The sequence below is a fragment of the Falco biarmicus genome, chromosome 15 (genome assembly GCF_023638135.1).
Source record: "Falco biarmicus isolate bFalBia1 chromosome 15, bFalBia1.pri, whole genome shotgun sequence".
NCBI lineage: Eukaryota > Metazoa > Chordata > Aves > Falconiformes > Falconidae > Falco > Falco biarmicus.
Window position 1 is genome coordinate 5,987,680 of NC_079302.1, and position 27,555 is coordinate 6,015,234.

At 45.4% G+C, this 27,555-nt stretch overlaps 2 protein-coding genes across 13 annotated transcripts in view; both read right to left on the bottom strand.

Moving 5' to 3' along the window:
* LOC130159149 (arylamine N-acetyltransferase, pineal gland isozyme NAT-3-like) overlaps nt 1-10,696 on the bottom strand; it is a 37,779-nt gene extending 27,083 nt beyond the window's left edge. For 3 of the 9 annotated variants that reach the window (XM_056360445.1, XM_056360433.1, XM_056360440.1), the window contains exon 1: nt 10,534-10,696. The gene's annotated coding sequence lies outside the window, so the exon portion shown is untranslated. The other 6 variants (XM_056360439.1, XM_056360438.1, XM_056360437.1 and 3 more) reach the window with 4 other exon arrangements.
* A 2,577-nt stretch (nt 10,697-13,273) lies between these two features.
* The window catches only part of HSD17B2 (hydroxysteroid 17-beta dehydrogenase 2), a 33,911-nt gene continuing 19,629 nt past the window's right edge, over nt 13,274-27,555 (bottom strand). Inside the window, exons 1-6 of one of the 4 annotated variants that reach the window (XM_056361246.1) lie at nt 24,845-24,898; nt 23,468-23,594; nt 19,751-19,963; nt 19,232-19,417; nt 16,012-16,149; nt 13,274-14,414 (exon numbers count right to left, since the gene is read on the bottom strand). In XM_056361246.1, coding sequence (XP_056217221.1) covers nt 14,056-14,414; nt 16,012-16,149; nt 19,232-19,417; nt 19,751-19,963; nt 23,468-23,594; nt 24,845-24,853 — 1,032 coding nt within the window. In that variant the 5' untranslated portion in view covers nt 24,854-24,898 and the 3' untranslated portion in view covers nt 13,274-14,055. The other 3 variants (XM_056361248.1, XM_056361247.1, XM_056361245.1) reach the window with 3 other exon arrangements.

Genomic DNA, 27,555 nt, shown 5'->3' on the forward strand with positions numbered 1-27,555 from the left:
TTAACCTCTCTGACAGTGTAGAAGGAAAATGAAAAGGAAAAAGCTATCAGAGGTATGTCAAACTGAGTGGCGTTGGGCTTGGATGAGTCTAAATCCACCGACTAGTTCCTGTGGTCTGACACAAAAATTAACTCACCTCCCAGTTAGCTGAATAATTAAAGTGCCTCATCAGATTTCCAGTTACATCCCATTGCTGGGGCAGCCATGGCCAGATGAAACAGTATTTTCCTTTCCCTGCACATCGTGGCTGGAGCTGGCTTGTACAAACCACGGGCACTGCCCCAGCGCTGTACCTGGAAGCGAAGGCTCAGGGTGGGGGGACCCCAGCCAGGGGACCCCTCGGGCTGAGCTCACAGCAGTGGGCTCTGTCTCTGGATGTCTTCACATCAGGAGCAGTGAATATGTTTTAGTCACGGACAAATCATTTGGCTCAACAAAAAGGAACTGATGAATGCTGCTGCCAGCAGAACACATTACACTAATTAGTGATCTGTAGCAAGCCTAAGTATCTATGGATTTATGGAAAATTACAAAAAGTGACAGAATTTAACCAACTCATTCATGTCTGGTATAAATGTAGCACCAGAGCGGCATTCGGCTGAATGCACTCTTGTACAAATCCAGTCCCAAAGACCATCGGCAGCTTCCCTACCTCGCGAGGCTCCCGAGCCCAGCAGCAAAACATCTTTGCACCTTTTTACTGGTTTTTACCAGAACGCTTTCTGTAAGCACCCTTGTCCTTCTGAGTCAGAACCTCTGGCATTTTGTACCAACTGTACATCTGGGGGTAAGGTGGACTGGAAACATGGGGAACAGGTCGCAGCCCCCTTCTCCGGCTGCGCCCTGCTGGAGCCACCTGGCCAAAAGCAGCCGACACTGCGCTGCTGAAGAGCCCCTTAGCGAAGCCATGGGGATGGCAAGCATGCTCCTTGGAGAGGCTGCTGTCTCCTTTCCTGGAGCTCATGCCATGGTTTGCAGGAGCAGGAGGAACTTCTCATGCCTTCCTGGGATGGCACACTCGATTCTCAGCCAGCAAAAGCTGTAACAGCCCTGAGCAAAGTAAATTCTACAGCTGAGAATAACTTTCTTTTCTTACCCCCTCTTTGCCGTGTGGCCTTCCCTTTCACCAGGTCCCAGACAAGCAAAAAGAGACTGATATATATGTTCAGGTAGCTGATACATCCATTAAAGCAATAAACATGTTCTGAGGGAAATCCTGCCTCTCATTATTCTTAATTATTTACTTACACATCCTTTCATCTAGATTTAAACTTTCTTGCAATTTTGCAAGATGAAAGAGGTCAAAAAATTAAAATGCAATTGATTTTGCTATTTTACTTGTCTACAACGACATAAATTACTGTCTTTTTAATTTTTTTAGCAGCTTGGAAAACAGCAGGAACTAGCAGAGGGTTTTTTTAAGTGAACCAGCCCATTAAAACTGACTGCATTACCCAGTTGCCTTCTGGCTTTTTGCTTGAAAAATGAAGGCAGGTCCAACCACCAAAAGAGCAGTGCTGCTGCCGTACAGGGGGTGAGAAGGGTCTGGCGGAAGAGGCATTCGCATGGGGCTCGGAATAACCCCACCGCAGCCCACGTGGCAGGCGGGTTAGGAGCTCAGGTACACCTTGTCCGGGCCTGGTGATGCAGATCAGCACCCCGTGGGGCTCATGGGAGGAACGGGGCATCTGCCCCAGTGCTGTACCGGGGGGTGTACCTCTCTCAGGAACGGAGTTGCAGGCTCCCAAGTCACATTAACATATTTCAAAATTTTGACATGCACAGACCTTTAAATTAATTCAATCTTAAATTTAATTAGAGAGACTGCTTTAGAAGAACAGGTAGAAAGAGCCCCGTGTGCCCCAGCACTGACTACGTGCCACGAAGCCTTAATGCCTGTGGCACGGTCCCTTCTGCTGCCTGGGATCTGAAGTCCCAGCAAGAAAACCAATCCCACGCTTGGCACCTCGCGGCGCTGGAGCTGCCGTTCCCTTTTCTGAACCCCACAGCTAGAACAGGGGACATTGCTCAGCTCTGCCAGGAATTCTAGAAGCTTTTCCATTTCTGGTTTTCCTAAGTAGGTGTTTCAGCAGCCTCTGTTGGCACCCAAATTTGACACCAAATTCACTCTCCTGATGCAGCTGTGGATTTTCCTTTATCTCTGTGAGATAAAGGAAAGACACTTCCGCAAAACCAGTGCCTCGGCTGGCTTCCCAGGAATCACTACACCTGATGAGATTATCGCGGTGCTGTCTTCAGTTCTCCCTTCTCCTCCCATCCTGCCCATCCCATCCACGACAGCATCATGTACCTCCAGACACAGAAAGGCTGAGCTTCTCCCGCTGCCATCTGGGGAGTAACTTCACAAAGAGCCGCATCACTCATTAGCACGCAGATGGCCAACCATCCATCGCTGACCTCCATATGCCATCCTCACAGACAACCATCCCTTTTGGCCAACCACAACTTTACCTCCTTGAAGCCAAGTAGTATTTCTGCAGGACAAAGAGGACACCAGGCACTGCAAGATGCAATCATGCTGTAAATTCCACCCTTTCAGCTGTATTTTCATGACAGATGGCAGATTGTGACACAACTATAGCATCTTCTGCTTAACTGCAGAACAACTTGCCCTTCTGGCTGCATAAACTCCATCATCGTGCAAGCCCTTGGTGGCAGCTGCTGCGAAACCATGGAATATTAAGAGGCTGTCATTCATATTTCTCTGAATCTCTGCAGAATTGATCAAAATTGTATTTCTGGATAAGATTTGAAGGAATAAAAGTCAGTCCTCTAATTAAGAAGCATGGCCAGGCAGTCACGTAGATAAAGAAGAAGCAAAAGAAGTTTCAAGGTGGAAAACTAAATCTGCCTAGAAATACATGAGAGGTGTGTAAGGGCTCCGGAGAGAGAGAAAGAGGCACTTTAATTAATGCTGTCTGATGGGGACCTCTACCCAGATACAGCCTGAGGGCTGTATTACGGGCACAAGGAAAGAAACAAAAAGCCTGCTGTCAGGAAAGGATTAGGTGAGGAGGTGGAGGAGAAAGCTCTCTCCTGTTTAACCTTAGTATCAGTAAGCTGAGACAGCTTTTCTCATTTCTTCATGTGTTGTCTTGGTTTTGTTCGATGCATACCTGTGTTGTCTATTCAGACATAACGAACAAAGCGTTAAGTTCTGCCGACGGGTTGACGGTCTTCAGACCTTTTGTGCTTCCCAGGTGAACGTTACACGACCACGAGAAAAGAGGCTGCTAGTGCTGGGGCTCGGCTTCCTCACCTCTAAATGCTTTTTGATTAGAACAAACAAATGAGGAGCCCTGGCAAGAATCTCAACAGCCAGCTGTATGCCCGTGAAACTGCAGTGGTTCTCATGCCTGGGAATATTTCACAACTTCTTCTGAATTGTGCACGAAATACAATTTCGTTTGAAGATTCAAGCCCTGTACTTTTCCCCTTGGCTTTTGTTGTTCACAAGGATACAGATTTTAATCAGAACGTCCTGTGAATCCCATTCTAAATCTTTCTGGCAGTAACTGTTTACTCAAGATGAGAATATTGGTTGCCTCAGCCCAACGAGTTTAGCTAAAGGAGGGGAGGCCGCGTGACTGCAAGGAGGTTGAACGGCTGGCACTTCTCTCTTTCCTTAGCCCAGAAAGCAAATTTGCAAAGTTAACTTCTGTTCAAACTAACTAAGGCTTTAAGGTCAGACAATGTGTACCGTGCACCTGATTGCCAACCATGTCCATAGCGCATTCAGATTAGTTTCCACTGGTTTTATCCGTAGGTTTATGCTCATAGAGTGCACAAAAATACATTTTGTTGAAAATAAAAAGCAGCTCAGACTTGCTCATTGCAAACAGCTTCCTATAGGCCCATGCAGACAGTGAGAATTACCTGCTGCAAGTCTAATGCTGTATATCAGCAACTGACATGTGCCCAGCCCCAAAAATGATGGCAACAGTGCTGGTTTTATAAAACCATAAAAACCTTTCTACAAAATGCATGGCTTCAAAGCTGCCAAGAGAGCTTGCCCTGCTTTCTAGGGCTGTGGATCATTGCACCAGTAAGAATAGCCGGGTCGGGGGGCTGGGGGCAGGTCAGTATTGCCAAGGTAAGCCTTTGGGACCACCCTGCCCATGTGGGTCATGCTCACCAGGCCACAGCCCTTTCCTGGAACCTTGGCAAAGCAGTGTGAGGGTTGGTGGGAGATGTCCTGCAGCTAACTCTGAATTTACTGGGCCTGGTGCTTGGGATGCCTCATTAGCTCGCTCCTGCCAGCTCCTCGCAACGTGCCAAGATGCATTCCCTTGCTTCTCACCATTCACACCTCCGCCATTCAGAGGCAGGAACTATTTCACCTGTCCCTCTTGGCAGCGCACATCAAGGTGACACATCCTTAAACCACCGGTCTCCCCAGATGCAGCTCAGCCATGGAAATCCCTGCTTTTCTTCAAACTCTCCAGGTGGCTACCTCCCCTCTGCTCCATTCCAGCCTGATTTTCCTCTTCATCTACCACTACAAAAGAAAAACAGCTAAATCATCTGCTTGCCTCCCTGTTAAATCTTAAAACAATTACATTATTGGAGTTAAAGGAACCATAACCCAACTGCAGATGTTGCGTAAAACCAGCGTGACTTTTAGGGATTCTTGGGATTATATTTTTTCAGTATGTTGGATCTTTCCCCACAGCCCAAAACAGCTCTATATGCAAGGGGATTTGTTGCTAAAATTCAGGTGTAAATATGCTGTAAATATTTAGCAAAGTGTAGTAAACTGTCTAGTTAATATGCTGGCAGAGAACTGCTGGCTCTAATTGCTGTCTAAACAGAGTTATCAGCTGAGTGGCCCCAGCCGAGCTGGCAGCAGCGTGTTGGGCTGTCTGAAGGGGGATTTTTACTAACGAGTGTTGGCCAGCAAAGTCCTACCCCCATGTCCCTGGGAGCACCAGCAACATTCCTCCAGAGAGTCCACACAATGGAAAGGTGGTGCCCCAGCAACACCTACTTTTCAGTTTTTACCACGGGTCGCAAGTCATACTGCGGTCTCTGAAAAAATCACATGGGGGAGAAAGAGGAGCTTTGGCTGGTTTAGCTTGGAAGTGGGTAGAAAATTGCTCACAAGAAAAATTAGCAATGGGATCTGCTGCCTAAAGGGAATTGGATTGTCAAAGTCACCCTTGACAGGAGCCGAGAGCAAACAGGGGTCACAGGAGAAACAAACTGCTGTCACCACTGCTTCCCAAAATATACCAGCAGTATTTGTCACGGAGAGATTTCCATGATGCTGAAACAGCTTGTGTGACAACCCATGGGGAATCGCAGTTCATTAGAGCAAAAATTAAGACACTTGACTTAAATGCTCCAGTACAGAAAACCTAATGACTGCACCAGGAATTTGTTACATGTAGAAACAGCCATTAAGAATCAGGAACAGCCCAGGTTACAACAGGGTTTCAAAAGGCTGAAGAAACCAAGCCTGAAGAGCTTTCATTTCTCTCTGGAAAGATTTGCTTTATCTCCAGGGGCTCCTGCCGTAGCAGCATGCCTTGGATGCTGCCCTCGGCCATGCTGGTGCAGGTGCCCAGAGGACCCTGCAGGCATTGCTGGTGCTCTGGCATCGCTCCTGCAAGCTGCATGGTGCCAGTGACATACCAATGGACGTAATCTAACTGCCCATTCCCTGTGTGAAAGCCAACATTTATCTTCACCCCCAGTGACTCCACTCCTAGAGTTAAATATGCTCAGGAGCTGTCAGATGGAGGCAGCTGTAGCACAGCTCTGATGTGCAAGTGTTGTCCTGCTTGAGTAAACAGCAGTAATGTCACTCTGGAAAGAAAAAGTCCTGGGGAGGTATATCACGTGTCCAGGTAGGACCCTGCCAGGTACCTCACAGCTGTCACAAGCTGTAGCAGAGCCAGGATTGGTCTTACAGTGACTGTGCCTTCACGTTAGTCACAGCAATCCTGCTTGCAGTACACGCATCGCTGCACACCAAACAGCAAAGGAGCAAGGACTTTTCAAGACCAGCCTAAATTAAGAGCAAGGCGAGGTTCTGGGGAACCAGTTTCCAAGGAATATGAGACCACCAGACCTCAATAAAGAGGCAACCATGAGCAAACCCTATTTCATCAGCCCTGTTCTTCCCAGGTGAGGGAAATCCTTACCCAGACTCACACGCCGCCCGAACAGTGTCCTCTTGGGCTGATCAAGCACTATGGAATAACAAGAGAAAACCAAAAGCAATGCCTAGTTTCAGCAGATACCAGGAGGTTGTGCAAATATTTACACAGAAGATTAACTCTTCCAGAGGCACCTGGCACTTCTAAACCAATTCCCTCCAAACGGTTTGAACTGAGTTTTATCTGCAGGCTCTGGGTATTTTTATTTGCAGTAAGATACACAAAAGGTCACAAGAGGTGCCTCTCAGCCTACACAGCCAGGAAACATCCCCGTAATCTTCTCCTCATAGACAGAAAGCCTCACCTCTTGAATCATTAATCCCCTAAAAGACAGGCAGTGGGGTGCAGACACCATATATTGCAGTTAAAAGTCTCAGATAACTTTAGGATGAAAGCCCACATTTCCTCCCTTCCTCACAGATGAAATCTCTGACACTTAGCAATGCTTTCAAGAGACTTCAAACCAACTAGCCAAAGCGAAAAAAAACATCCACTGCAGGCAACCCCCGGCCCCTCGATGCAGCACTCCCCACTGCTGGCGAGGACACCCCCTCTCCCAGACCAGGAGCTCCCTTTACCTCCATTACACAAAGCCAGTTTGCCAGATTTTTAGCTTTAAGCTCTACCTGGAACACAGCACATCCATCATGTCACCCTCGGTCATGCTCAGGCACCCTTTGCTGCCTGATGCTCAAACCCAGCTGACACTGCTGGAGCCGGGATGCCGCGCCGCTCCCCGTGGATGCGGCCATCCATCATGGTGCACGTGGGTCTGTCACCGCATCCCATTTCCTTCTCCACACTACATGCGAAACCAGTAGGCCGAGCAGAATAATTTATCTTCTTTTTTTGACATCTATCCTTTTTTATTATTACTCTTTTTATCCTTAAGAACACTTGAAAAATGCAGAGGGAGCAATGGCATGGCCCAAAGCCGTGTTTTCGGGTCACTGCTGGTGAGTGGGTGCCTTTTGGGCGATGTTTTTGTATTTTGTCTTTTTTCTTTTAAGAACAGTGCTTCCCACTCTAGCATCTAAGGCAACGCATTTGCAATCATAGCGGCAACATTTACGGTGAAAGGATATAAATAACCCTATATTACTGCATGAGCATGCAATTCATATGAGACCATGAAACAGTCAGCTCCCAACGAGAACTTTTAACACAATTCCACATGATAAAACATTTCCAAAAATGCTAAGTTTTTAAGCCCCTCGTTCCCTTAATTCATCTATGCCAAACATGCAACATGATTACATTGCTGTATATACATTAAAACATAATAATTGTATCATGTTCGCTCTGTTTTCCCCCATTCATCTTTTTAATTAAATTAGCTCCTCGGGATTTTGTACTTCAGGCAGCAAATTGAGTTTGTTTGAGAAATTAAAGGCAGCATGATGCTTCCTGAGATAGGCAGAAGCCATAACAGTGATTTCTAACCCTTTTTTCTGAAAAGGTAGGATTCACCCACACAGCAGGGGGATAAATCACCCTCGGGCTGCTCTCAGATGCACATCTCCTTCTTCAGCTGATTTGCTTTGTTCACTGTGTCATACACGCACCAGAGATTTCCACAGACGCTGGTGGATTGGTCCCAGTGCCTGTAGCTAACAGTGCATGCCCACAGGAAAACCAGGACAGACGATGCCTGCTTTCACAGATTGCTGTTATGGAAATTACTATGGCTAAAGGGCAATATTTTTTTTCCCCCCCATTGTGAAACAAAGTACAGTGTAATTTTCTCTCCCCCAAAGAAATCAACACTGCTAGACTTGTGCTGCTTAGTATGGGAGCACTGAAGTGCATCATCCCTCCACCAACATCTTCTCCCCATTCCCAGGGATGTGGGAATAAGAGACCTGCTTCACCCATGTACCACCCAAAACCACTGCGAGTAGGTCAGGCTCGGAGCATCCAGCCCCTGTCCTCACCACAACACCCCGTGTCAGAAGGGGTCACCCCCATCCCAGGGGGTTGCACGCTGGGATGCTACAAAACCAAGTAACACAGGTAAGGCATCAAAGTCAGTAATTTTACCACAGTTCACAGTGCCTCAAATAGTACTTTCTAAAGTCAGGTGTGGTAGGAGGTGGTGGAGGAGGTGTGGAAGGCAGCGGGTAGGTTAACACGACCAAGAGCAGGACATGCCAGCAGAGCTGAACCTGCTCCCACACATTTCCTGAGCAACACCGTGCCTGCTTCCTTCCTTCGCCTCCTTCGCTCTCTGCCATTTATACCAATCGCTGTCGTTTTGTTTTCTTTTGATCTTTCATTCTCACACCTCTTCATCTGTGCTTCACCTTTCAGCTCCTATTGTGAAGCCTGAAACGTGTCATGTTATACCACAAGGGGGAAGTCCCAAATCCAGGTGGGCTGGGTGGAAACATGGCTGGAACGTGAAACTCAGAAATAAAACAGTCTGATTCACGGGTCACCTCTGCAGGGCTCTGCAGAAAGAGCTGTGCGCTCTGCGCCTCCCAGACCCCCCCCTGATCTACCAGGCTGGTGGCAAAGGCAGAGCCAGCTCCACCAGGATTTGGGAGCCATCCTCTGACCGCTGAGCTGTCCTTACTTTTCTCGCTCACGGCTGCTGGCAAGTTCCAAACGCTTAGCTCACAGGATTAGTTTCCAGCTTGCTCAGTGCTCTTTCCAAAGCTAAAGGCAACAAGATGAACGGGGATATAAACTTGGATTGTTTAACCTACATATTCCAGGCATTAAACCTGTGGAGACTGTTTATATCACCATAATTACTTTCGTACAGGTTGGTAACGCCAGATTCATTAGCTTAGGTTACAATGACCTATACAACATGCCTAAAACCCATTTATCCTCCTAAAGAGATTTAAAACTCACCTGCTTTCATGAGATGTCAGTGATTCTTGATTTATGATTTGGTCATGCTTTAAAAATAAAAGCAATTACCTCCCTTACCAGGGTAAAGCCCACTGCCTCAAGGCTGCCACAGTACATCTATAATTGAACAGCAACAGCTCTAATGTTCGGCTCTGATGACAAAAGCGTTGGCTATTGAAATACTGCCTACGATGGTGTCTGCGTGCCAGGGAGCACTCCATCAGCGGACAAGTTTCAGCAGGAATGATTGCACCTCAGAGATCTCAGGATCCAACGTGCCGGGTGTTTCCTGGCAGTGGCAATACCTTCCATTCATGTATCCTAGCACTTTCAAGAAAGAAAGTGAAAAAACCCCAACAACAACAAAAAAAAACAAACAACAAACAAACCAAAACATTCTCCTGTTAATTTCCTTGCAAGAGCCAAGATCCTTTGTTTCAAGGCTTTTCCTTTGAAGCCTGCATGAATTTTCTTTCAAAGGAAATTTCTTTTGACCATCCCTAGAAATATGATGACTCTGTCACGCACAATACACTTGGGTGTTGCATCATTTTGGGAACCCAGCTGGCTTGCACAACACAGCCCTAAAAAGGCTAAACCAGGCAACGTTTTCTCCCAGGAAGGATCCCAGAACCAGTCTCTTTAGGAAAAGTGACCAAACTCATATATATGTCCCAAAGATGCTGTAAATATGATCGGTGCACAGATGCGTGTTGATGGCTCGGTGTGGACTCTGGTTCTAGTACATGAAATGTGACCCATTTTAGTTGTATCTGTGCAATGCCGTGCCCAGCCCAGATAATTTACAACAAAACCAGTGTGTTTTGACATCACTGAGATCTGAAATTTCCCCAGAAGCATCCGCTTGATACAAAGAATAGATACAAAAATTACAACGACTTTTCTAATGCAACTATTAACACACAGGAAAAGCCCTCACATACACCAGGGCATGCACTTGTAAGAACACGGAAGTTACTCCTCCTCGTCTCAGGATAGTAGGGACTCAAACTGGCAAAACCTAGAGATTCTCTAATATTCATGTGTATCTTAACAGTAAGAATGCATTGTAACAGTCACAGAGTTGAATTTTAAATACTTTAGAAGTAACTACACTCCTGTTCATGCTCATTAAATTAGAAAAAGTGACTATTCCCTTTCTCCCCGTCCCTGTTGTTGGCCTCTCCTAGTGAAAAATGGGGTTTAAGGTTACTGTACGTATTTGATGCTACATTGATGGCTGTGGCTTGACTAACAGAGCTGTGCATAAACATTACCAAGGCAGTCAGCATAACAGGGGCTGAGGCAAGCGGGTCTGCTCAGCCTCCTACAGAGCCTGAAAGCAGTTTTCAGATTAATCCTTGTCCCCAACATAACTGTCAGTGACCCAGAGCTCCCCACTCTCCTACACCACCAGTTTCACCCAATCCAAAACTCGCTAACCGAGCTCTCATTTGAATGCCCTTGAAACTTTCACAGCCCTTTTCCTTACCTCCGGCCACACCGACAGTCCCACACATTAACACTTCTCGAAACGCAGAGATGGTCCCTCGGCAGGTGGCCACCAAGACCTCCCCACCATGGCTTCCTGCCATGGCCAGCCAACGACACAACCACAAAAACGCCTGACATTTTATCTCTCTTCCCCAGCTTGCAACGCTAGAAGCATGCATTAGATATGGCTGTCATCAGGGGCTCTGTGAACAGGGTAAATGGATCCAGAATTAAAAAAAGTTATAAAAACGAATGACTCTAATTCACTTTTTGTCTCACCAAAGCTACATATCTTAAAATCAGTTGCTCACATGAAATAAGACCATATGCCAGCCAGAGTAATAAAGGCAGAGTAGGAGAGTGGGAGCCCCAGGACACCAGCCAGGGATTTGCTTGGCAAAAAGCATCCGACAGCGTTTACTTCTTGGTCTCAACCTGCATTCCAGGGGCTGGAGCAGAGGGATGTGTATCAAACCCACTCTTTAATCATGACTTCTGCAGCTTATACCCCCTTTCAAACTATACACGCTTGATTAGTGTGGGACATTAAGTGACATTTTAGAGTATTACCTATTAGCCCTTTTTTAGGGCTACAGCCGATTTCCTACATTTCTCAGCTGCTTTTCTTCATGCCTTACACCTTTTGTTAGACATGTTATCTTTGAAAATAGGCCCAAATCGTGGTGGTTAGTTTTGGGGGTTTTAATACATCGGTTTCCACTGCTAGAACTAAACCTCCTCTCTTCCCGCCCCTAAAACAGTATTGCATTAGATCAGCCTTTACAGTCAGCAAGGAGCTGGTCCTTGAGAGCAAGAGCTAGCATCAGTGCTAACATCCACACAGGCGTGTTGGCCACAAACACCCACGATTTATTCTGCAGTTCTCCCAGCCTCACAGTTCAGATTATTTTCAATGCAAGCCATTAGCAAAAGAAATTCACCTCTAATACTACAGCCCATTAAATGACACATAATTCAATAACATGTTACAACAGAATTGTCTTTAAAACACAAAGATCCCTGTAGGAACAAAAAAATAACAGTCTTTGACACCACAATTATTTGAGACTTGCTAAAATATCTTTGAGGTTAGGTGAAGAGTAAAATGACTATTTAGACTGCAGATTTCCTGGGAGATAAAAGTTGAAAAAATTAAAATGAAACCAAATCTTCCACGTAGATGCTTAGTTTAATATGTCTGCAACGTGCAGGATAATATTCCTATTAAAAAAGCAAAGGGGAGGGATAAAAATACATTTTATAACCACAGCCAAATACCAAAGCAACAATTAAAGACTGGTATGAAGACTGGGACACAAAACAGCTAAGTGGCTGCTAAGAGGGATCTTGGTTGTATAATGCACCTAAGGGGAAAGTTCCAGCCCACCTAAAGTTGCACCTAAACTGGGTGTTAAGTGCAAAATACCACCTGGGGATGGAGACAGGCTGGCTGACAGCAAGTTCCCTTGCCCCGAAGGCAGGCAAAATTCAGAGGCTGCTGCCCAGTACGCCCCTGATTCTGCATTCCCACTGCACCCACCTTTCCTTTCAGCTCACAAGCTGCCTTTGAGCCATTTGAGATTGTCCCCTGCCCAAAACCTGGGCACCAACAGCCACCTCGTCCCTTTTCCCTGGAAAAGGGTCCCCACCACCTTCCTCCTCAGTGCTCTCCTGCTGTGGGAACAAGGGCAGCCTGGGAAGGGAGGGGTGGTAGCACTGGTCCCCAAAAAGCAAAAAGGGTCAAACTGGACAGAAAGAGAGTCACAACAATCCAGTTACTAAATATTTTCTTTTCATTATGCACTTTTGCTGACAAATAAAAGATTTAGGAAATAGATAAAGGAAGAAATGGGCAGAGATAGAAATAGTCCCAGATTTCCCGAGTGAAAAACATTTTTGGTCACAATTCCTCAACAGAAAGCAGAAGTCTGTAATCAGGGGACTGATATAAACCCATGAGGAGATAAGCCTCAGCAGCAAAAGCAGAAATCATGGCAAAATGGGCAGGACAGGAGGATTTCCACACAGGGACACAAATGAAAACGGTGAGCCAGGTCTGCTGAGCATCCTCTGTGCATTCACAGGAGTCTTGCATTGACGTGTAAAAGTTGCAGGAAGGAGGTGGAAAAAATACTACAGATGTAAATTAAATGGTGATTTTGTTCAGTTGACTGCAAGATACATCACATGAGTAGGATTATGACAGAAGACTGGCGGTTGCTCATCTAGGAAAGGAAAAAAGTGCATCTACATTTAAAGCCAAGAAGGTAATGACTTTTAATTTTTCATCATCAGAAAAGAAATGCATCTTGTCAAAGCAAGGCACAGGACAGATTGCCAAACCAGGGAACTCAGAGGGATGAGGCTTTGTTTCAAAATACCACAGCTTTCCAAAGCCCGAGGATGTGATGGGCAATGCAAAAAGAGAGCAGGATAGGAAAAATACAGGTGAGCTGCCCAGTTCTTGGCATTGGTGAGGGGTTTATGGGATAAAGAGCAGGGACAGCCAGCAGCAGGGAGGGCACCTGGTGCTCCTAGAATGAATTTAGGGGAGTAACCAAAATCTATCAGAAGATGGACACTGGACTCCAGTAAAGCCAGCCTAAGGACTGACTGATCTTAGAGGAGCGAGCACACTCTTCCCAAAGAGGAGGGAGACACAGGAAGGTGTGAGGAGAAATGAGCAAAACTACAAGCTCGACATAAACCCAGAATGAGTAAGGAATCGTACAAAAAACAGAAGTGAAATCAGAGTTTACTAGTATTTAAAGAAGGACAGGCATATACAGGCAACGCATAGAATGACCAAGACAGTCATGCCAAATTAGCAGCTGATGTACTTACTATTACTTTGTCTAATACCATAGGAAGGAGATTGTTTGCTTCTTCATGAAGGTCTTGATCTGCCTTTGTTCATTTTGCCCCCAACTAATTTACGTTGCTCAGTCTAGCAAAGAGGACACATTATAAGCATCACAACTATATTTCACAAAATTTTGGGGGAAAAAGGTCAATCATTTCTCAGGTACACCAGCAACAGAACCAAAACAACCCCAAACTTATTAGGCTGAAGCTGCAGTGAGGAAGTTTTGCATTAGACACTCCTAAATCTCTCCAATGATAGGAATACATGCAACTCCTTTAACTCTTAACAAGGTTGTTGACTCTCAAGATTTTTTTTTTTGTTTGTTTTAAAAAACAGGTCATATATCTGTCTGTGTGTTGGTGGTGCTTTTTGAAGCAGACAGAGACTATATAACCTCGTAAAATACCGTAACACAGAAGGCAGGATACAAAGACATTAGAAAAACATGGGAATTCCTCCAAAAATGCCCACCTGGGGATAGCTTTCTATTTATCCACTGCTTTTCCTGAACATTAATCTTCACACAAAGATTCACCTCTGTTTGCAAGGCAGTGTAAATGCAGTTGAACAAAGACAGTACAATAAATAGCAGCGCCTTAAAATAAGAGTTTTTCCCAGTTATCTCATCAAGTAAGATAAAAGCTGCTGGACACCTTAGAGATTCTTGCTTTCAGCTTCTGGTGTTCTCAGTGCCCTTGGGACAGAGTCAGTACTCAGCATCTTCCTAATGAAAAAGTCATAGAACCAGAGGGGAAAGTAGCAGAAGATGCAGAGGGGCATGTAAGCCCCCTTGCCAGGCGTGTACAAGCCGCGTGGTCTCTTGGCCAGCAGAGCCTGCAGGATAGCGCTCAGCACCGGGGAGAGGTTGGCGTCACAGTACGTGGGCATCCGCGGGAGGTAGCTCTTCAGCCCCAGGAGGTAGTCCTCTCCGTAGGCTTGCCTTGTGTCCACTGGCAGGTTCTCCAGCAGCTCCTTTTCTTGCTTATCCCACAGGTCAGACGTGCCTTGTATACCTGCAGTAGCAACACCACAGGATAGCAAGTGGGTTTGGGGCTGAATTAAAAAAAAAAAATAATCTATAATTAATAGTCAATAAGTCATTCTCCACCACCACCCTGATTCACAGTTCTTCCAGCCTGGGCCAGTGAAGAACAGACGAAACAGCTGGTTAGCTGCGAGTGCTTTTACCTGGAAGAGATGGGAAAGCACGGGCTACACAACAAGCATGGGGCCCATGCACTATTTGTTTACCGGCTCTGCCTAAAAATGTCCCCTCACAGCCAAGTCAGCATTTTGTCCTTCCCCCTGCTCCCTGCCATTCTGTCCTTAACCATTTCGTAGGTGTTTCTATCCAGTATTTGTTAACTGATGCTGGGTGTGAGTGACTGAGGAAGGCAAGCTCAGATGGGTTGGCCAAGTGCTATGCCTCTCATCCACAAGTGACATTGGTATTTCAATAACTAGTTTTGTGAGGGATAAGGCTTGTATTAGGCCAGATTAAACAAACAAAACAAACAAAAAACCCAAAACACACAAACGCAAAAAGAACCGTTTTCCCCCCATCTGCATCATGTAGGAATGAAAGCACAGCCTTTTCCAATGCACGTAATGCCCATCATGAATTAAACATTGCAAATAAAGGAAATTCTTTAAATAAATATTCAAACCTCAAATACCAGGACTTGTCTTGACACATGACGTTTTCATCCAGAGTTTGCCAACAGCTAAGCAGGACCCTGAAGGTAAAGCCTCAGACAGCTACTGCAGACCACACAGGCACTGTCAGAGCTCCCAGGGGGGCAGGCATTCAAGGGGCTGAGGTTTAATGAAACAGACCATTTTGCTTTTCATCAGCATAGAAATTGTCTCCATGAAGTCACCAGGACTTGCTGAGTAGGCAGCAGTGGGATTTGACCTTGTCCCCAGGTAGGTGCCAGGCATGCCCAGGGAGCGGGGACCTGCGTGACAGCCACCCTGCTGCTGGCTGGGCGCGGGGGCAGCCGGAGGGGAGCCCGTGACCCAGGTGGGCTCTGCAGAAAGTGCTCAGAGTGCTGGCAGGGGGAGGAAGACTGGGAATGGAAAGCAGCAGGAGCACAGTGGAGGGAAGGGGAGGAAAGATCAGAGACGAGATGGAGTCATGCTGACAGCGGGTACGCAGGACGGCAGGTACTGCTGCAGATACTTCGATGCAAGACTGAGCAGCTCAAAGACAGCTCTGATACTGAGAAAGGAAGGAGTGACGAGTCCTGAAGCTCTCGGGCAGGACAAGCAAGCCGTAATACTCCAATCACTCACACCGTGATGCTCTGTTTGTTAACTCGCACAAAGCTGGAGCAAAGGGAGGCACCGACTGCCTGAACCCTGCCCTGCCTCAAAGCAACAAGAGCTCTGCCCAGGAGACAGGCTGCGCTCAGAGGCAGCGGCAGGCAGCGTGCAGAACCGGAGGGAACATCTCTCACAAAAACCGTGGATCTTAACTTCCATAACCAGTACAAAGGAAGGGAGGGGAAAAGTCCTACTGCAGGGAATCACTCAGGGCTCTGTGTGAGGATGCTGAACTACAGGAAAAGAGGCGAGGCAGAAAGAACTACCCAAATGTGGAACACCAACCTGTTCGGAAGCCTGACGGATGAATTGCAGCAACTTTAATTCCCCATTTGGAAAGCTCTTGCCTCATTACTCCAGAAAACATGGACAGAGCTGCTTTTGATGCACCGTATGCAGCATATCTCGGTAGTGGAATGCCTCCTGCAGGAGCAATGTAAACATGATAAAGCTCGACGGTGGCTCTTTCCAGCCTTTATTGCCGTGATTTAGAAGGAAGATTATAGCACAACCAAAATTATGCAGCTCTCACTGAGGTTAAAGACAAGTTAGTGAGAGAATCATTTCTTTCTAGAGGTTAAAAAGAAAAAAACTGAGAGTTGTAAATCAACAGTTACTTATAGCAGTTATGCTCAGTAACACCTGATAAGACACCTTGTATGGAAGAAAAAAAATAAACTGTATTGTATTTAAGGGTAAAAACTGCTGAAGATTATGATTGTTGGTTTCAGAAACACAGATAATGTTTTAGTTCATATAAACAGTGAAGCAATAGTTTAGTGCCGCTGTTCTTGTTGTCACTGTAACACAAATTCCAAGCTCCTACTATAAAGTACATTTACAACAGGGTAAGCAATCTCAATTCTAGCTTTATAAAGCCAACTTATCTTCCAGTTCTTTCCAGCTCACTTCAGAAAGACCAGAGACAACAGCACAAAAGTGGGGAAGATCTCTGTAGACAAACCAAAGCTGGAATCACATCCCGTGGGGGACGGGACTCCCCGAGACCCATCATAGAAGTTATGCCTATAGTTATAACCCATCTTTTCCAACCCCAGCAGCATTTGTTCAGATGGAAAGATAGAAAATTGCCAGCATTTTAGGTGACTATAAAATAAACCTATACATTCACTAAACAAAAGCTTCCAGAAAGAAATATCTTCCAAATACAGATATTTCTTCTGTTCCAAAAACTGACAGACTGTCACTTCTTCAGCTTCAGAAAAATCCAAAGATGCTTTGATGATTGAGCATCTTCCCTGTCTTCAGCCCCTTCTCTTTCTCTACAGGTTGGTGTTATCACCGCACAGAATATCGCTGCCAGATTTAGGGGTCATCCCAGCCACCACGGGCTGTGTTTGCAGGGAGGAGGGAACAGGACGGGTGACCCTTCTCCTTGAGGCACATCACACCTTCTCCCACCTGCATCCTCCGGCACAGCCTCCCTTTCAAACATTACAGTTATCTCAATGTATTTGAATCTTAGTACTTCGAGATACAGGGGAATTTTCAGGTAAGCCACTGGTGCCGTTTATTGGGTTTCGTACTGCAGTGGCCAAGGTACCATGGGGGCTTCTTACACGGAGTCATTCCTTAGAAGAAGTCAGGCCAATTATATGTTAATTATTCTTCTGCATGCATCTGAATAAGTCTGAGTTTCAATTGGTTAGAGCCAATTGAATCACATATTTTATCCCTCTGAGGTCAGGCTAACCTGAGCCCAGCTGAATTGGCTCTACACAGACAGGAATAGACTCAGCACAATGAGACCTCACTAACTTTTCTGCTAATGTTTTACCAAAGGACCCTCAGACCCTGCGTTAAGAGGACGCTCTTTACCCAAACCAGCCCGCGTGCAAGAACATCTGCGTGAACAGCTATGGCTTAAGCAGGGTCATTATCAACTCCTGTAAGGGCAAATTATTCAGCACAGGGAAGCTCTCCATATATCTCTGCACAGCAGCTCAGGGATTCGTGCCAAAAATGAAGACATCTGCCCCAAAACACCAAAAGTGCAAACTTCACTCGGGTGCTCAGGGAGGACAGAGGTCTGTCCTCTGGCTCTGGGATTGCAAGGGTTCGTGGGCAGAGCAGAACCAGGAAGGTCCTTCTGATAATTCCAAACTGGTTACTCAAAGTATCAGCAATGAACCATAAACACAGACATGCTGATACAAAACATACATGGGATTATAAAAAGAAAACAGAAGACAACAGTGTCAGAGCTGGGCTGTGGCCACACCCTCAACGTAAGCTGTGAACACAAGGTAGGACCTTCACAAGCCACCCTGGCAATACAGCAGGATTTGGGTGGGCACCAGCTGCGCAGAAGTTAGGGTCCAAGCCCACAGGGCAAAGGAAAATTTGGGAAGCAGAAAACACGGTAAATCCTGAGGAGGTCTTAAGCCAAAATATTTTCCAGCGTCAGGACATCCTGCTCCTAGCAGGTCTCATTTTCAACAAAGCATTCTTGCTCCTCAGCTGTCAGCTACCAGATACTGTATTGCTTCAGTTCCTACCTCTTAGCATCTCACCCGTCCTAGATTTGAAGGTCATGTTGTAAAGATATATATGGAGAGAGCAAGTATAATTTATGGAACAAAACTGAAAAGCATGTGATATGCCATTAATAATTTTTTAAAAACTGTTTTATTCATGAAAAAATACCACTTTGCTAATAAGTTATGCTAAAGTATTTTTAACATGATAACCAAAACCTTTTTACAGAAATACAAGCACACACTCTCTTCAGGTCCCAGGTTATTAGCAGACCATGCTCTAGGACTGTGCTCTCTGGAAAGAACTGTAGGATGCAGCAAAAAAAAAAAAAACCTAGCTTCTGCCCTTGAAGAATTAAATGTTTCTCTTCAGCAGGTGTTATATCATCGTGCTTTCTCACTCTAACTATAGTACTTGAGCCCTAGAAGGGCAGAAAGGTGGAGCTGCCCAAGTGAAATACCTTAACATTTATTACGGAGCGTTGCAAATGTCATGAACTTACCCAAAAGTTATTTACACTCAAATTTTAACCTTAAGTATTAAATAAAGGTTGAAAGTTTAGGTGTAACCAGCCTAAATTGAAGACAGCCCATCTCTGCAAAAGGCAGACAGCTTTTGGGCATCTCCACAGCGTGGTTCAAAGCCCCACCGATGGAGGTCACCACAGACAGCTGCTGGAACGTGTTATAGAAACATCTGCAACTTACCACCTTTCTGGACGCTCACAAAGCTATCCCTCATAGCATCTACAACACAAGATCCAAATTTTACTGTCTTCTATATAACAGCATTATTTTTAGCCATATTAAACTCTTCTTCTTTAAGGGCTGTTTACTGGAAAGAGTTACCCAAACAAAAGAAAAACCTGCACTTATTACCTACATACTAATTCCCTAGGTGTATGGACAAGCAAGACTGACCGACACATTCCTCAGCATTTTTGCCAGGGAAGTTAGTTGTTTTTTCTGTTCACCAGAAATGTATTTGGTGCTTTAGCGCAGCTCACCTGCCATGCTGGACATGTTAACCAGCCTCCCCCGGGATTTCCGAAGTAAAGGTAGGAAGGTCTTGGACACCTCTACAGCCCCAAAGAAATTCACCTCCATGCACTGCCTGTAGGTGTTCATGGGGAGCAGCTCGCCATCAGCAGGGAAACCCAGGATGCCTGCATTGTTCACGACTCCCCAGAGTCCTGGGAAGAGGAGAAAGAACAGAGCTATTATACAGCTGGAAATGGACTCCATAAAAGATTAAATCGATAAGCTACATGGTGCCTCCAGATCAATGCAGAGACGATCTATAGCTACGGATACACACTACCCACTCATGAAGAGTCATCACCATGTTTTGTACGTTGCAGAAAGCAACGGTCATCAATATAAACGCCCTGGCTGCCCACAGGCTGTGTGTGGTGTGGGAGTGACCTACACACCTAAGCCATGATGCAGCCAGCAGTTAAGAGATGCACCTTCTGAAAAGTTACATTAGTACTCCTATTATAAAAGAGGTGGGCTGGGAACTGTACCTGTATTTTGCACCTTTTTTGAGACTTTTAGATAGGCTTCCTGGACTTGAGTGGCATTGGTTATATCCAGCTGCAGGAGAGAAAGTCTCCGAGAACAGGTCCGTCTCAGTTCCTCAGCTCCAGGTCCATCCTTATTCAAAACCCCAGCAAACACAACGAAACCCAGGTTATCCAGGTATTTAGCCAGTGCATGTCCAATCCCAGTATCGCTTCCTGAAAGCATCAAAGAGACACTTGAGAAGTGGGTCTGTCCTAAACCATCATTTTAAAAAACCAAAAATTATGCATACATTGGAAATACATGCAAATGTAACCAAAAAGATGACAAATAAAGTCACTCAGATACATATTACAGTAGGAAGAAAGGTTCAGATCTGAAGGTTTGAGGAGCTGGACCTTTGCATGTCCCACAAAGACCACCAGACCATGTCCTCTTCACTCAGAGCCGGTAGCATTGGCTCAGGCTCTACCACAGACCGATTCTAAGACTTATTTCATCCATACAGAGGAAAAAAAGACCTAGATTGGATTTATATGGATATACAGACTGAAACCTGGTAACAAAAGTAATTAGAAAGGAAACAAAGCAAGAAAAAACACACAAATATTTTAATTTCATATCTCAGATGGACAAAGCAATTTACAGGGCATTGGAATTCAAATTGTTGGGTTCTATTTCTTAAATCAAAGAAGTAGCATTATTTTATTCAAACATCTACCATCCAGATCCTTCTGATAAACACATATTTTGTTTTGGTCACAGGCTGCAACCAAGCCAAAGCTAAGCAACTGCTTACCTGCAAAGGAGCACAATGCTTTCAAACCCTAAGAAAGCTTCAGAATGGTATTTTTAGGCCAAACCAAACAGAAACAGCTATTTAATTCCTGCAAATTTGCATCAGAATTTCTCTCACCCTCTTCCAAGCTTATTCCCAAAGTTTATCCATATAAAGCAATGACCTGCCAAATGCAGGAAGCGCTATTAGAGCAAACACACAATGATCTTTGCCATCGTGACTGTGCAATTCCTCCCACCAGGTAACAACGATGAATATTTAACAAACAATTCCACTGATTCACAGGTCTCTCCCTCTGACACAGTATTTTGCCGCTGCTTTCTTAAGATATTTTTAAAAGGCTTTTTTTCTCCCAGTGTCTTTTTTTATTCCAGTTTCCATTCATCCCATCTACAGATAAACTTCTTAGCAAGGGAACAAACATCTCGCCCATCTGCCCACGAAGGCTCCCAGTGAAACAGAGATGGGGAAGGAGGTTATAGGGACTGCGCTGCAGGAGTTTTGTAAAGAACATCAGGAGGGAAACGAGGAGTTTAAGAAACGAATGCAGTTTTTAACACCGTAAAGCAGACACACGTCGGCATGTCCCAGCATACCGCACCCTCTGCAGTACCTGCGGCAAAGCCAGCCCCGGGATGCTGATGTGCACCCAGATCCATGGCGCTAGCCCAGGGCTTGGCTGTTTCCTGCAGCAGCCATGTACCCCATAAAGGCTCGGCTTCCAAAGCCACGTGCATGGCTGGAAACCTGAATGTGAGACAAAGGGCTGGGACTCCTGCCAGCTTTTTTACTATTTCCTCGTTTGTGAAGGAGCTGCAACACACCCTACTTAACCCTACCATAAATTTATAAGGGTTAATCTGTGATTTCACCCAGGCAGATATTCACATGCCCACTCCTGCACTCAAAATCTGTATCAATAGAATCTGACTGCCAAAAAGACTCGTCTTAATCATGCTAGATCTTCATTTCTGGATTCTGTCTTTTAATTGGGACTTTAGTCCTGAAAAATTAATTCCAGGTGACTTGAAAGAAACATGTACTAAATGCCTGGATCAATCAGTGCCAGATGTTGAATGTATGAAAATAATTACTCATGCTCTACTTAACTCCTTCCTTTAAAAAAAAAGATTTTTAGCATTTTTGAAGTCTGCAGTTTGTTGAAGATGCACTGGAGCCCCACATATATCATAGTTATCTCCTTGCAGCCCTGACCCGAAGGAGAGCAAACCTGCATTCTTGGAATTGCCTGAGCAGACACAGACGTGAAGAGGCTTGCAAATACCCCAAAGGCATGATGGGTTTCTGGGTTTGGGGGTGCGGTGCCTTTCCTTCTTTTTCTTTTAGTGAAAAAACCTATTTCTGGATCAAATCCTTCCCCTTTCAACCTTCCCAGAAGGTACACGGCCACAGAGCTGCATATTACTGAAGTTTTACAACATAACTTTAATTTGGGAAGGGGAGAGCGCTCAGCAACTGCAGATGGGTGTAGCAAACACAAGACGGAAATAAAAGGCAGCGTTTATCTCTGCTTGCCACTGGGTTTGTCCCCAGCTTTTATCAAAACAAGTCTAATCCGAGTTTCAGACCTGTTAGTGAAGTCCAGAGAAACTCAACCCTTCAACTCATAAAATTGGAACAGTAGTTAGGTCACTGTAGGGAAAAAATGGAGAATTCTCCCCCCACCTTGCTTCTACATCAAAAATAACAAATCTTCTAATAATTCACAAATTATCATAAGAAAGGTGGTCACCACTGACTGTAGCTGAATTGTCACTGAGAACTTCTCGTCAACTCACACCCAGCACCTGAAATGTCAAGTCACATGTCAAGAATGAAAAGACCAAATTAACTGGAGAAATTCATCCCAACACACACACAGAATAACCAAGACAAGAATTTTATAATTCCTGCTACTTCAGATCTTCTCAGCAATTTAATTTTTAGGGAAGTTGACCATTGGGTCTACCAAACTACACTAAAGTGTTTGCATGCCCAGGAGCTTCTGTTTGAGGCCACTGAAGCACTCGCTCTTAGCAAGAGGACCCATAGAAATGTTTCACCAATGACTCTAAGACCTCTCACATGCCCACGGCTATTCACGTGAGAAAGCATTTTGACAAGTAGGCACAGTTTTTCCTTATCGTGGTACTCTGTGAACTGCTGGCTTAAATAAATAATGCACAGCAGCACCCATACAAGGGACATCCAAAGAGGACCAGAGCAGTACGTGATGAGAAGCAGAGGGATTACTCCATCGTCTGACCAGAGGCAGCTGTCTCACGAGCGGTACGTGGCAGCTGCCCCCAACACAACAGCATTCCTCAGCCCTGCCGGGCTGGAAGGGGAGGGGGGAAAGAAAGGGGAAAAAATGTAAATAAATAAATCACCATTTCCCACGAAGTGCCTGCCTCAGGCTATATCTAAATTGGAGAAAATGACACTCTTCATTTTCTGCATGCAGACACACACCCTACAGTTGGTATGGGGAAGAGTACTACAGTCGGGGCGATTTAACCAAGAAATGTGTTGAGCAAACCTTCCATTTCGGTTGATGGAGGGTTTGATCGGTTGCATACCAGTCTGGATTCAAAGAAAGACCAAAAGGAGCCTCCTCAGACATGTCAGCTGTCAAAGGTGTCTGAACTCGCATTTCTGCAGGACAGCTACAGCACAGGTACAAAAAAAAAAGCACATTCACTTGCTGGAATATACCCAAATGTTCTTTGCTTCCCTATATTGCTCCAGTGCAAATTCTCTAGAGCCTGTAAGCTCTGAGAGGGTGCTTTCTCCTGAAGAGCTGCAGTCTTACAAAAAGCAAGGAGATGCCCAAGTGCAAGTGCAACCCCTGTGTCTGGAGGGGTGGGAAAGCAGGGCTCCCAGTTCCCCCCTGCCCGATACCCATCTTCATCTAATACACCTGTGGGGAGGACCCCAGGGGGAGATAAAGCAGGAGAGGAGAACTTGCTGCTTATCCCATCCTCTTCTCGCTTTTGTGTTTGATCCCTGTATAAAAGCCTGCTAGGCAAATCTATTTCCAGGTGTCCCTATAAAACAAAATTAAATTCTGCAAGAAATAGTCACATAAATAAAAGCAACTTAATTCAGCTTTCCAGAGGGGAAAAATAGAAAATAAAACTAAAAAAAGCACAAGTTAACAGTGCAAGAAGCAGTTGGCAGCACTCAGGTTTAAAGGTTTGATTAAGACAAATAAACAACATTTAAAGTTTTAGAAGAAACAGGAGAAAAGCCATAAAACTACAAAAATGCCATCCCTGCAAAACTGAAGTGGGTTTTGAGTAGATCAGAGCATTAACAGAAATTGAATTAATTAGCCCTGAACTTTCCCTGCTAGTGAAGGAAATTACTCACTCCCGACTGATTTCATACATCGTTTCAAAGAGATGGCACCAAAACAGTGTCCTGAAACACATGTATGATATACACAAAAGATAACCGTACAGCCATAACCAGCGCAATAAATTCAAGTAAACAAAAGTAATGTATGAATGTAGTGTTCGGAGGGCTTCCAGAAATTAATGTCTCTCCTAAAAAATTAGACCACCGTAAGTATTCTTATGCTTTTTCCACCAGCTAATTTCACAAGTATGTCTAAAAAGCTACTTGTAAAGATTAAATGAGACAGTAAAAAATAATAGCATCTATTAAGATGCTTTTCTACTTAATTTCAGAACACTTATTTACCTGGAAGAAACATCTCTGGCAAAGCAAATAAAATGAGAAAGAAAAAAAAAAAAAAAGAAAAGGAAACCTTATGAGCATGCATTTCATAGATATCTAACCCAAGGACAAAAAGTTTTCCAGCTCACTTGTGAGAAAAGCCAGTTTTTGCTGCTCGGAGCGCACCGCAGCACCTTACCTGTGATGAGCACAGCTTTGTCGCCCACGGGCAGCAGCTCCCTGCTGCCCAGGTACATGGAGGAGATGAGGCACGCGGCGCACGCCACCAGCCCCCTGCCAGCCCCCAGCGTGGCCATGCACAGCAGCCCCAGCAAGACGGGCAGGAGGCTCCACGCCAGCACATTTGCTTTCCCTGCCAGGCTCCTCTTGGCCCTGCAGAGGATGGTCACCCCAAAAAGCGCGGTGATGCCCACGCAGAGCCATCCAAGGGGGCTGCCGGCAAGAGCATCCATGGCAGGGGCAAGGAGCAGACACGCACACCCCACCACCGACTGGGTAAGAGCAGGTATGGCTAATGCAGCATGTGTTATATAGGAGCAGGGGGTGGGGCAGAGAACGGGGACTCTGTTTAAAGCTTTGACATAATCTCACTTACCCCTGGCATCAGCAAGAAGCAGAAGCCTTCCTTTTCTTACCTTTTATTCCTTCTGCCTGACAGCTCCACCTTCTGAAAAATATGCTGGCTGGATAATGATTGACAGCACTGGGAATGGACATGATGTAGCAAGTACTGGCTTCAGGAAAAAATTAACTGCTCTGTGTTTTCTATGTTTCAAGCACATTTTCCTGGAGAGTGAAAAAAGGAGAGTTTCCTTTATGGGAAACAGTTGGAATTTCCTGCCTAAAAACTTGGGGTATCATTTCAGCGGAACTGATTTCTGATGGGCAGTGACAAAAGTGAAGCAGGACAGAGTTATTTACTCGCTGTAGTGCAAACTGTGTGGTTAGCGGCAGGGTTTATCACACACAGGGGCCACCCTCCTCTTTCAACAAAAAGCCCCAGCTGACCCCCCCTGCCTCAGTGCACACCTTTGGCTATTTACCCACTCCCCATTCAGCAAATACCGGCGGCTCATTGATAGTCTGGGGGGCTGGGAAGGGCTGATTGCTCATTTGCCGTTAAGGGCACTTTGTTAAGTGAACACATGTAACACCTGAGATTAAGTCTTGAGTTGACCTCCAGTGACAACATTCACCCTAGTTTTGGGAGGGATCACTGGTTTGATACCCACAGAAAGTTGGGGGGGATGAAACCACTTAAATATATTTGAGAGATTTAACATCTAGTGTAGTGTACTCTGAAAGTTACTTAAAACAAGAAGAAAATTGTAAAAACCATCTGGCTCAAAGGATTGAAACAGAAGTTAGGCATGTTTAACCCTGTTTAAAAATCCCTGCTAGTTGGTTTGAGAGATGAACCTAAGTTATCACACAACCAGCTAAGAAAACGTAGTGATGACCTATTTTATTTTAGACAGATGCCAGAAGACTGAAGTGCAGGGTGCAAACCTAACGTGAGACACCAGCATATTTCCATTCCATTATTCCTTTGGGATTTTATGAGATGATAAATCTGTTTAATAGCAATTTTTACAGCCAGTGAAAATGTTTACATACCTCTATAGGTAGTTTACACTACAAATGAGGTCACTTTCTTAAAGGAACATTACTCTCGAGGTCTGCTGGTCATTCATGACTAGTGTGAACACACATTCATCCTTCCTCCACCAGAGCACAAAGTGTAAACTGTTCTCACTCTTTGCCATTTGCTGCTTCTGCTTTCAGTAGCGCACGAGCGTCGAGGTTAGTTATACCCTGCCCTCTGTTAAGGCGTCTTCTTACAGATTTCCTTGGAGAATTTTGCTTTCTCTCCCTCATTGGTCTTTATCACTACATTTAGATGATCACGAACGTGCCAGCATTTAAAGCATCCGCTCTCACACTTGAGGGCACGGCGAGGTGGGGGTTTTGCACAGGGAGATGAAGGGCAGAAGTGACCACCTCCCCGAGCCTGATGTCTGCCCTGGGTCCCCTCAGCCTGTGGGGAGGGGACGGAGGTGGGCAAGGGCCCAAGCTGTGGTGGCCACCATGCCTGGTTCCTGCAGAGCAATCTCCATTTGAGTCGTCCCCTCTGCTCCATGCGCCCCTGCCACGTCCCCCACTGAAATGCATACATGCCCACGCACACCCTCTGCCTCACACACTGGATGGGAGGGTGGGGGGATATATGGGGATATATGGGTTGCAGGGGATGCTATATGCACACACTGCACGCACGCCTGCTGCTGTGTGCCGACACAACACCCGTCTGCACCCACGACACTGCAGAACAACTGTGGGGAAGGGCTGGTGGGGACCGATCTCTGCCTAAATTGATGCTGGATTTATATTTTCAATATGAAATATAATCATTGAAAGCTTCTTTTAAATGAGAAGCTGACCATGTGTTCACCCTGCTATGTGAACACAATTACATGTAAGTGCACAGACCATACACACCGTGAGACAAGCTGCTATCAGAAAGGAGGGTATGATCTAAAACTGCCTGAGAAACGTAACCTTGGAGTGCCCGCCTCGTGAACCCTCTGCACTTTCTGTGACACCAGCAGAGACAGATTGCTGCTCGAGGATTTTTCAGCACAATTTTGCAACAAGGTAAGTTTTATCATCTCGTGCCCACTATGCATCTTAAGAAAGCATCTACTTTCTTCTTTACTACTTTGGGAGGTCTCCAGTTCTCACAGCTGTACATTAACACAAGTTTGCAATGGAGTTTGCATTATTTCCTACTTCTTTACACCATGCCTACTCATGCTATGTATATTCACCCTTATCGCACCTCCTTCCGGATAGTTTTGCTGGAGAAGATGTGGTACCTCCAAATTATCACTCCAAATTATCAGGATGTTGCATCAAGACATCTGTGCTACGAGGAGGATGGATTTGAGCTAACATTTTGAGCTAGGCTTGACCGACCTTTGGCACATTTGTCTTTCTTCCCAGCTTTTCAGAGCTGTTGCAAAATAGCTCGGTGCCCTGTCCCTTTACACCCCAGCAACCTACACATTCTATACCGAAGCGTGAACACTGCTTCCACAGTCAGCCCATGCCAATGCCACGTGAACGATTCAGACTGGCCTCCTGGCTGAACCGTTCTGTTGTGCCGTTACTTCCCCTCACTGAGCCCTTCGATCTATGCGCATGTTTCTGCCACTTTGCAGATCTCAAGTGTACCCCACCACGTAAGTCTCTTCATGCTAACTGATGACTTTTGAAGGTCAATTAAAGCAATGGCAAAAGAAGGTG